Here is an 11,977-nt window from a genome sequence, read left to right as displayed (position 1 = left end):
TCCTAGTTAGGTTATGTGAGATTATGACGAATACACACATTAATCGAGAAAAATAAAGACAAAAGAAGACTTACTTTGAAATGATTAAAAAGAATAATTCATTTAGATATAGATGATTATATAGTATAGGATTGGACCCAATCAAATGTCATAAAGATGAGAATGTTAAGGTGAATGTATGGGCATATGAAGATGGATAAGTCAAGAAATGAGAACATTAGAAAAAAAAAATCAAGTTGTACCTATTAAGGGAAAATTTCAAGAGACGTATTAAAGATGGCATGGACATGTTATGTGAGATCATGACAAATACACACATTAATCGAGAAAAAGAAAGACAAAAGAAGGCTTACTTAGAAATAATAAAAAAAGAATAATTCATTTGACTATAAATGATTATATGGTAAAGGATTAGATCCAATAGAATAAGAGGATCCATATAGCCGACCTCATTTAGTGGGATAAAGACTTGGTTGTTATTGTTGTTATAAAAATATGAGGACCTACTGAGAAAGCGCCTAGTCACACAAATAAGGCAACATGGTGGATGCAATAGAATTATCATAATGACAAATAAATTCTAACTCGCACACTAGTATATGAAGTCATAAGGGTCATGAGAATTTAAAAGATTAAAACATAATATACGATAATTAAAACCATAGGTAAAATATTCCATGCATATGATGCAAGATGACTTTTCGAAACATATTACGACAAGTAAAATAATAAGTAAATTATTTCAGCATAAAGTGCAACACCATCTAAACATAGTCCAAAAAATAAAATTCCTTTTCCATCCACAAACCTTATATAAGCCATCGTATGTGTATACTTTTCCACAATAGCTATTTCGAGATTCATGTCCACGAACAACTCTAACAGACAAACCAGATTCAAAGCTATTCTGCGTAGGGGAAAATCTGATATCATGAAACTAATAGAGCATAAATAAAAATAAAAAACATTCAGCAACAAGGGAAAACATAATATCATAAACTAATAGAGCATAAATAAAAATATAACTAAGAGTTCAACAACTTTTGATTGGCAAGTGCCCAAAAAAAAAAGTAAAAAGAGACATCAAAAATATTTGTAATTAAGTGTGTCAATTTCCACACAAATAGAACTAAAATAACTATAAGAATACATAATCTAGGAATCACTTTTCAACTCAAATAAATTTATCCTATAACGTAATACGGTTCTCTGGGGAAAAAAAAAGAATTGAATGAGATGGAGAAAATCACCAAGAGCAATCATAGTTTACTTATTTTGCATAAGTAGAAGACAAAAAAAAATGTAGCAATGTCCCCTAGCTCGACTAAATTAAAAAATAGATAAATGCCAACATTAAATTCATAAAATGGCAAGTTCCTTGCCTATAAATATGAACTACAAATAATTATTGTCAGGTACCAATATGTCTATGCAAGTTAAAAATAATAAATTAGCCTTTAAAAAGTACTTAACACCACTTGATTTCCAAAAGATAGTTTAACTCAAAGTTTGAAATCAAAGTAAATCAGCTAGTGCCATATAGAAAACAGATAAATATGTTGACATCAAGATTTAAGTGTCTCAATTTCTTTTAAGTGCATCACTCTAATTGAGAATATAGTTGAAGAGCACACTTAAATATTATAAGAACTACTGAGAAAAAATCATTCAGCATATATCTTCAGAGTTTGCATAAAGTAGCATCAATGATGCACTCAAACAAACCTTCAATGCCAAATTACCACGTTCCAACTTTTGATCTTTGATTTGTTGCTTGTTTCCAAGAAGATCATGCCCACCCTGACCGGTATACAGAATTTCATCTGCGTTATCAGTGTCATCCTCATACATTCCTGACAACACTATGCACACAGCGAGTGGAAAAGTAACACCCTTATATTTTTCCTGCCAAATAGGAAAGAATAAATAATAAAGTTATGCAGAGTATTTTGTACACCAAAACATAGCAGAAAATAGGGAATTCCAATATCTTGTGACACAGGCATAGAATACCTAATCATATCCATTATAAGATGTCATACATATCACAGATCAAATATCAACTCTAGTAAGAAAAAATAACTAAAACTGTATAAAAGATGATTAATCTTATTGTTCTTAGTTTATCATAAAGGAAAATATAAATTTATATATATTCAAAATATTTAAGGAGGTTTATACAACTTTTGTTGAGTTCTAGACTGCAGAGAGAATGTAATAAGACAATAATTATGTTAAAGAAGTTAAGAAAGTTTCCAAAAAGGAGTCTCATAAAATAGAAATAACGCTAGATAATATGGGATATCTAAAAAATAGTATTTAATAAAATCGCAAGAAAAAAAGAAAATGTAAACTAATGAAGGAAAAAATATTTCATGAGTTATAAATTAGTATATTCAATAAGATTGTGGTCTAGAATTTAACTAGCCTTTGATTGGTATTAATTGAGTTTAATTTAAGTATTTTATTTATTATTTTTCAGGATTTGCTTTTTTGCAGATTAAGGCAATGGTGGTGAAGGAGGTAACAACCTCAAGCTCAAACAATTGAAGGTCAAAGGAACAAATTCTCGTTGATCTCATACGTTGAAATAAACAATAATCTATTTAAGAAATTAATAAATCTCATTGGGTTATTATGATTTGAATTTGTTTCTTAGATTTGTAGTGATCCTTAACCGAACCAAGATTGTAGGAATTGAGTTGTACATACCATTGGGCAATTAAACTGTGAACTTTAATTTGCAAAGTACTAGATGGTTATGCTATGTTGATCTAGATTTGGATTTGTCAAGCAATAAAAGCACAAATATTTCAAGATCAAGATTGAGAAGAGAGAATGTTGGGTTGCTTAAGATCAATACTCTTTTTAAATACTGTTACACCACAATATCTTGTTTGCTTACTGCTTGACATGATTGAATTTTATTGTGACTCTTGCTATTTCTGATTATTTTAAAAAATATTAAGTTTTTATATGCAATTACCTTGGTGTATAAATCACTATATTATATCATGTTGGCCAAGTTAGCTTTCCGTTAGACTTCATGTCAAACAGATAAAAAAGCTTTTATATATCATGTTATGTGGCCAACATGATAACTAAAACCTTGCTACTGCAATGATAATTAGGACTACAGCTTATATATTAGATGGTCATATTTACAAAATCATTGAATGACCCTCACACATATTGTTCAGTGAGACAATTGTTGATTCTATCTGTTGGATATGCACTATCAAAGCTACTATATTAATTGGTGGTCATATCTATGTTAGAGCAGAGATATAGTATTTACTCCTAGAATCTATGATGGGAAAGTGTGAGAAAATTCAACTTTGTCTTGATGTACCCTTGATTGGTTGGCGTGGCAGTAGACTATATGAATAGGAATAGTTGTGATCACTAATAGTGATACAATTTATTCAGATATATCTAGGACATGTCAGCATTCACAATTGTCATTATCCTAAAATTTTCTCATACTCCTCTTCTCTTGCCTCAACTTTCAGACAATTTATTGCTTATGCTAGTTTCTCAAAGATTCCTTAAACTATAATGTAGAGATGTATGGTTCAATTTGTTTTGCAGTGCTCTGTTAATTAGTAGCTGTAAGTTTTTTCATCATGGTCATAAGTTTTTGAATGTCCATAGAATGATTGGCAATGAGGCAAAACATAAAATTTGTAGTGCTTAATGATATTGCAAAAAAGTCTGAGGTTACAATTGCTTTGATGTTCAATTAAGCTCAACTAGAACTGATTTTACAAGTTAAACTAGTACCAAATCTTCATGCATAGACTAGATGAAAAGACAATAAATACACCAATAACTTGGGTATCTCCAACCAAAATTGGACCAGTTCTGGGTTGCATAAAAAATCTAGTTTACGTTTAATTAAAGAATCTAGAAATGATGAGGAAGTGATCCCTTAATCAAAGCAATGTCTTAAGTAGCGTAGAATCCTAGACAGCTACATATGCCACACTTACGTGCATATAACAAAGAACTGCATAGCATATATAGGTGGTCCCCATATGTGATTGGCATCAGCACCAGACAATCTGTGACTGCAGCAGTGTGTAATATGCATACAAATGGAGAATACTGGTACCTAAAAAAACTAGATTTTTATGGTCCATCCAAACCTGCTTACTTTAAACCAAATCAATAAGTCATAATTATTTCTTATTTCTGATTCTAATCACTTTTCAAATAATGTTCACCCAAGATGTCTTTTCTTTTCAAACTCGAGAATTTGTTCACTTTTCTAATGTAAGTTTTTTGGTATGGTAGCATGTAATTGTTAATTTAAACACTTACATTGTATGAGTTAACTGACATATGTTAGTTTTATGAGACATTTCACATTGTCAAAAATATAGGTGTTAGTTTTATATATTATTGCTCGTGTAGTGTCTGTTGCAACAAAAGCCAATCATTATGAAAAATCAATGATACCAGGAACGTTGATTTTAAAAAATGGATACTCAAGACGATAAAAATAGAAAAGAATTAGACACCACTATAAAATAGGTGCAACTAGTTGAAATTTGGCCAAAAAGTGAAAAGGATGGAATATCAGTTTGGAAAACTCAACAAACTTAGCCAACTTTATATTGATCTCAATGAGAGAATCTTTTTCACTCTCTTGAATTTTGGATTAACATAGACCATAGCTCAAGATAGAACAATCATTGAACCTTATTGATATTTGTGATTCACAATAAGCTACAATAAGTGTTTCATCCATCTATCTCACTCCATGTCTAATGAAAGAGATAACAATTAATCAAGAGATGATAATCGAGAATCACTCAATCAATAGGCCCTCAAACCACTATGAGATTGTAATGTGATTAAAGTCATAGCTAAAGTTTGTGGAAAATTACCAACTGACACAATGCAATTTAGCAACAAATGCGCCATACTTTGAAAATTATCAAAAGGCACACCTTTGAACATTGATATTCCCAAAACATCCCTCTACAATAGCAACCAAACTTTATCCCACTAGGTGGGATCGGCTATATGATCCTTCTACGTCATTGGACTTTATCTCCTACTATATCATCATTTATATTTAAATAAATTTTATCAATTAGCCAAGTCTTTTTTTTGTCTCTCTTTTCATTGTTTGATGTGCATATTTTTTATAATTTCACATTGCCTAGATACATCAATTTTTATTTTTTATCCTATCCATCCATATATACCCGCATATCCACATTAACATTTTCTTCTTTACAATTCTCATCTTCCGTTCATGTGCTCGATTCATAGTCCAATATTCAGCTCCATATAGCATAGCAGGTCTAATAAGTAATATAGAAACGTAACGATCACAAAGAGCATCTAACACTCTCCTCAATTTCAACCATCGTGCTTGTATTCTATATAAAACATCTCTATCAATCCCTCCATCCTTTAATAAAAATCATCCTAACAATTCATCATCTCCTATCTTAATAATTGTCTCATTATATCGAAAATTACTAAACTTAAATTTTATATATTCTTCTTTACTCTATTAAGCCTAAAATCTCACTTCTAACATTTTCCACCAAAATTCGAGTTTAGAACATACACCACGGTACCGTATTCTGTCTTTATTATGCTAAGCATAAAATCTTCCACTTCTAACGTTTTCCACCAAAATTCAAGTTTAGCAACAAACACCATGGTACCATATTTTAGATGTATCAAGTGAGTTCGCCCATGATTAGTGTAAAAAGATAATGACTTAGAGTTGATCCTTGATGCAACCCTATCTTTATAGGAAACAATTTGGTTAATCTACTTGAAGTCTTCACTCTTCTCATTACATCCTCATATATATTCATAATTTATTCAAAATGCGGTATACCAACACCTCTTTTTTTTAATAATTCTCCATATAATTTACCTTGAGACTCTATCATAAGTTTTTCCTAGGTCGATGAATACCATGTGTAAGTCTTTTCTTCCGTCCATGATATTTTTCAATTAGTTGCATGAGAATATGTATAATAGACTCTTCCCCGAGACGCAGGAGCTTCGTGCACCAGACTGTCATTTTTATTTGCCTGAGAATATATATAGCATCTATTATTAACCTTCCCGGCATAAATCCAAATTGATTTTTGATCATCATGATCTCCTTAGTCTTTTTTATTACTCTTTCTCAAAGTTGTATGATATAAACTCATATGTTATCGCAAAATCCAATATAGCTTTTCCTTATTCATTTCTTGTTCCAAAACCATAGCCCTAATGCACCTTATCATTTCTGCATTTATTACTCGTATCCATTTAGATTTCCTCTTATTTAAATCATCTTGTTTAGCAAAATTTAATAAATATTCATGCATTGTTATTTACCAAATGACACTTATTTGCTAAAATAAAAATAATTATCATCCTTCTACCTACACAAACTAAAGCATCAAACTACTCTTAACCCCCCAAACCAAATCGAATCACAACGGGAAAAGAAAGTGTTTGTTCTTTTATTAAGCAATTTTGGCCAAAAATATTTAATGGCCTAAGAGAGCTTAAATTCATATCAAATAAATCTTATTGCAACCATCATTGGTCCGAAGTCTATTTATGTCATTTTTTCATATTTTGAAACAATTAAGGTCATCAACTTATTTTACCCAAAAGTGTTTGACAATCCTAAAAGCCTTGAATTTATGTCAAACAGGCATCATTGCGACTCTATTAATCCCTTAAGTTTGTTTGTGCCATTTTTATATATAAAAAAAAAATAAACTCTTTAAGGCAATCAACTGCTTTTAACAAAAATGGTTTAATGACACTAAAAGGCTTAGATTTGTACTAAATGGGCACCATTGTGACCCTAGTAATTCTTTGAATCTATTTATGATCTTTTATCTAAATTTTGAGCCACAAGGGGTGCAATGGTTCCTATTTGCACAAATTCAAGTTCTTTAAGGTCATTAAGCACTTGAACAAAAGTGTTTAATAGTCTTAAACGATTCTAAATTAGGAAAAGGACAAATGTAACGAACTACTATGGTTGCAATGGTATTTATTTGGTACGAACTTGAGAACTTTAAGGTCATCAAGAACTTTTGACCAAAAGCATTTGATGTCCTATAGGGCTCCAGAAAAATGGGGCATAAGCAGACTAAGAATTGCTAGAGTTACAACGTGTCATTTGGCACAAAGCTAGCCTCTTTGGAGTTATTAATCACCTCCAGTCAAAAATCAAAAAACAAAAATGTTTGATGACTTTAAAGGGTTCTATATTAGGAAAAAAGAAAACCGCTAGGGGTGAAATGGTGCCAATTAGGTATAAAAGAAGCCTCTAGGGTCATTAAGAACTTTTGGTCAAAAGCTAAAGTGCTATAAATTAAGATTAAAAAAGTGTCTAGAATAGTATTAGGACTGAATGATGTCTATTTAACATGAATTTGAGCACTTAAGAGTCATTAGAAACTTTTAGCTGAAAGTGTTTGATAGTTATAGAGAGCTCCAAATCAAAAAAAAAAACATAAAGACTCAATGAACCATTAGGGATGCAATGAATACTCATTTAGCACAAACTTATGTCATTTAAGGTCTTCAAGCACTTTGACCAAGAGTTTTTGAAAGCCTTAAAAGACTTTACATCTAAAGAAAAAAATATTAAATCAGTAAAGTTTGGCACAAACCCGAGCTGTCTAGGGTCATCAAACAATAAGTTAAAAGTTCACGATAAAAGAGTAAACGCTTTAGCTTCTTTTTTGTAGTTTGGTTTGAGCAAGCAAAGAGCTTTAGCTGGGCAAAGGACGGAGGAGTTTTTACCTTAATTGTTTTGAGGTAAATGCATCTATCAATTAAGTGATTAGACCAATGAAGAATTTCAAGATACTTTATATATACACCTCATATTAAAAAAAAAAAAGGGCAGTCCGGTGCATGAAGCTCCCGCCATGTGGGGTCCCGGGGAAAGATCCATTGTACGCAGTCTTACCCTGCTTTTTTGCAAGAGGTTGTTTACAGGATCCGAACCCGTTTGATCACATGACAACAATTTTACGGTTGCGTCAAGTCTCCTCTTCTGTTGATTTATTTAATTTTTCACCAAAATTAAACCAATGAATTTCCATTAACTAAAATAGTCACAAAACATGAAGAAAGATTAATTACATTAAACTAGCAGAGAAATTAAACTACCTTCTAGTCATAAGCCCCAACATTGTATTTGTGGTTATGATTAGTCATGCTCTAGATATAATAGGTCATAATGACAATTGAGAGGCAGCCCTTAGAATTTTACGATACCTCACAAATGGCCCAAAGAAAAGATTTCTTGTTTTAGGATCAAAGCAATCTTAAACCGACCCCACTTAGTGGGATAAGGCTTAGTTGTTGTTGGTTGTTGTATTAATGTTGAATGGGCATCTTCTCCCACATATAAAAGATCCACATCATCAAGCTACTCTCTTCATTTGGGAATAGAAAGAAGCAGATTATTGTAGAGAAATTGAGTGCAAAGATGGAATATAAAGATATAATTTTAGTAACAAATAAGTTCATTTAGATTACACAATTGATGGCTAGAAAGGAGCATGATTTCACAAAGTCAAAGAAGTTGTTCTGCATCAATTAAACTGTTAGACATATAACCTCTAATCCATTATTCTATGAGAAAACAAGATAAAGATTCATCAATATTTATCAGAGAGATAATGTGATTTAATGAAATAATCATCTAATTCATTAGCTCTGCTACCAGACTAATACCCAAATCCTTAGTGAGCCATAGAATTGAGTGTGTAACATAACAAGTTGAGTTTTTGTAATATAATTGAACTAGTTAAACATAGAGTATCATCGACATAAGGACTTAAATATAAAAACCACATAATCTTAAGGCTTGCTTCATTGATGAGCAATGCACAGAAAGAGGAGACTACCTAGGAAAACAAAACTAATCATTTTTCCCATATTATTGTCTGTACAGTCAACAACATATATGTGCATGGACTTTCCACTAGTCAAGTTTTGAGTTTACAACTCAACCATCAAGTGTTGTTTAAACAGTGGGTGTCCAAATCCAATTGCATCCATGAGTCAACTTGTCCAAAGGGGTAAGAAGTCCCAATGTATCAATTGGATTCAGCATTGTCTTTTCATTTAGGATAAACTATCACCAATAGTCTTAATCAATAGAGCATTTAAGATTACATATGGTACCTTGAATAAAACCAAAGAGGAAATTAAAGTATAGAACTGTAGTAACAAGAAAGTATGCGATGGGAAACGATGACTGTTAGTTCAATTTTGAAGATCATTCCTTGTAGCAATAAGAAGAATGGAAGCAGTATTAAGAAATATAGAAAGTTCTAGTAGGCAGTCTTAAGGTGAAACTACAATGAACTCAGATTAAGATCACTGCTATAAATCTGTAGTGGTAAAGTGTCTAGTGTCAAGTATCATGTACTATAAGATTCCATTGCAAAGTGTTTCAGTTACAGACTCGAGAATAATAAGTATGGCTCCAAAGGAATGAAGTCAAAATTTTGTATGTATATTAGCTAAATCAATTATAACTTCTATGAATCTAAATGTCAAACAGATACTAAGACAAAAATAGTATTTCAGCGGAGGGAGTTATTTCACAATTTGTGGCTACGCTTGCATCAGAAAGTGCTAAATGGTTTTTGCTTGATGACTTTTGTGGGATTACTCCAGAGATGAGTTAGGTCAGGTAAGGTGGCAAGAGCTTATTCTATTATATGATACAACCAAAAGCTCAATCCTCCATTGCAAAGGTCTCCTTGTTTTGAACAGCTTTTTCTCAAACTTGTGCTAACACCTAACAGCCTTATACGTGTGTAAAACAATGCCCTTGAGTTATAGCCACCTAGGAGAGACTAGCAGTGCTATCGAGATCTCTTAGACAGGAATCCATGATTCCATTCCATAGAGGAAATAGAAGAGCAGCTTATAGAACAAGAACACATGTACCCAGAATCCATCTGCAGAGCTTATTCTATGCATTTTCTTAGGCATCTTGTCCAGAGAACATTTGCTTCTCTGCCTCTCTCTATTTCCACTCCTTTGCATGAGATGACAGGACTACTTGCTCTCACTTACACATAAGGCATGAGTCCACTTGTTTGAAGCTTTCTTCCCATGTTGACAAGGGGATATTAGAGAGAAAAAGGAAAAAAAGGTGCACTCTCCTACAAATCCGTTTTGAGAAAGTGCCAGTCTCCTCTCCATGTGAATCCCACCTATGCAACACTAAGACACAAGATTCACAGTGTCAATAATGATTTGTGTAATGAGATTGCAACACGTCTCATAACAAATTCATTGCACATGTGTATCTTACTTAGGTGAAGCAAAGATCGCACAAAAATAGTGAAGTTCAAGATGTTTGGCATCCAATTGCAATGATGAGGAACACCATAAGGAATAACAGCTTCTAATGCTTTAATAGCATACCGAAAGGGGGATAAACTAATTACCCTTGGTAGAAGCCCTATCAATACATCTACTGTATTAGGGACCATATGACATGAAAGTGGTTTGATCAAAGATGATTGGCACCCAATTGCAAGGATGAAGATCACAATGGAGAGGAAATGACAAGACTTCAAGGGATTTGGTCTCACATTTAATAGGGATAAACTATGGTTGAAAATCTCAAATTGTATTGGAGTTTCAGTTCATGACCGGAACGATACGATTTCAATACTGTATCATGTCGTATCGATATGATTTCAATATTTTTTAAATATAAAATATATGAATTAAAAATTAATATATATATATATATATATAAATTAAATATTAAAAATATTTTTTAAAAATAAAATACTTTAAAAAAAAAGAAAATAAATAAATAAGAATTGTATTATATATTTTTTAAATTAAAATAAATAAAATGTATATATATTGAATTAATGAGATAGTTTTATTAGACTTTAGTTAAGTCGGTTTAGATTATCCAATTTATAGATAAGAGTTAATTGGAATTATCAACCTAAGTTTAATAAACTAAACCTAAGTTCTTTTGCACTAGTGTGGTGTCCCCGCCACGGCCCACGGAGGTCACGGTGGCCTCCATGACCATCGTGGCGCCTCCTGGACCCAACTACAACTTGCGGTGTCTGGTGGTGAGCGAAATGATAAATTTCACTCGTTTCACCCAACACAAAATGAAATTTTAAACTAAAACCTAGATTGTCCATCTACTAATACAACTATTGTAATAAATAAATAAATTTTGGTTTAAATTTTTATGTAGTGTTAGTCAGTTCATGTGAATCATTGTTGTCCGCAACGACACAAGGCTTTATGTGAAGATGGTGACCAATACAATGAGTTAGACTCTTCATGCAACACTTGCATGGTTGGTGCAATAGACCTTTGGTCAAGGTGGTCCAAGCTTAAATTGGCTCGAGTTGGATTTTGATGTTTGAGAGCGAGATGTCAAGTGAAAGGAGAAATTATTGAAGAGGAAGATTGATGGTGCAATCGACATCGAATGTGTTAAGTGTTGACCCCCCCCCCCCTTCTCTTTCTTCGTTTCTCCTCCCGTGGTTTTCTCCCACACATGTGAACCGACGCTCGCCAGCTGTTCTCTCCGTTGCCATGCACACACGAAAAATCCCTCCATGCATCGCTGACCGACTCTCCTTTTTTCTCTATCTATTCTCTTCTTTCCCATCTGCTCTTCACAACTGCAGCAGCTCTCCTTCTCCTCCTTCCTCTTCTCCATCAAAGAACAGCAACAAGGCAGCATTTTTGCTGCTTTGCTCCTCCTGCAGCAGCCAACAGCAGCAGCTAGGGCTGCTACCTTTTTTCCCCAACCAACAGCCTCTCCATCTCCCTCTCTTTCTGTTCTCCCTTGCTCCCTCCTGTGCTCCTTGCTGTCCCCGCTTCTTGGCAGCACCGACGGAGATCATCAGAGTTTGCTAGAGCTCGCCGGACCGCCAACAGAGAAGGGAAAAGCAACCCTAGCTGCTTCCCTATC

General features: G+C 33.0%; 1 protein-coding gene across 1 annotated transcript in view; it reads right to left on the bottom strand.

Moving 5' to 3' along the window:
- Positions 1–742: 742 nt before the first annotated feature.
- LOC121979952 overlaps positions 743–11,977 on the bottom strand; it is a 37,558-nt gene continuing 26,323 nt past the window's right edge. Inside the window, exons 7-8 of the mRNA XM_042531924.1 lie at positions 1,726–1,905; positions 743–907 (exon numbers count right to left, since the gene is read on the bottom strand). Of these exons, the coding sequence (XP_042387858.1) occupies positions 743–907; positions 1,726–1,905 (345 nt within the window). The remainder of the gene's footprint in view (positions 908–1,725; positions 1,906–11,977) is intronic.

This window comes from Zingiber officinale, chromosome 5A (genome assembly GCF_018446385.1).
Source record: "Zingiber officinale cultivar Zhangliang chromosome 5A, Zo_v1.1, whole genome shotgun sequence".
Taxonomy (NCBI): domain Eukaryota; kingdom Viridiplantae; phylum Streptophyta; class Magnoliopsida; order Zingiberales; family Zingiberaceae; genus Zingiber; species Zingiber officinale.
The sequence above is the reverse complement of the archived record's forward strand: the minus strand, read 5'-3'. Positions and strand labels throughout refer to the sequence as shown.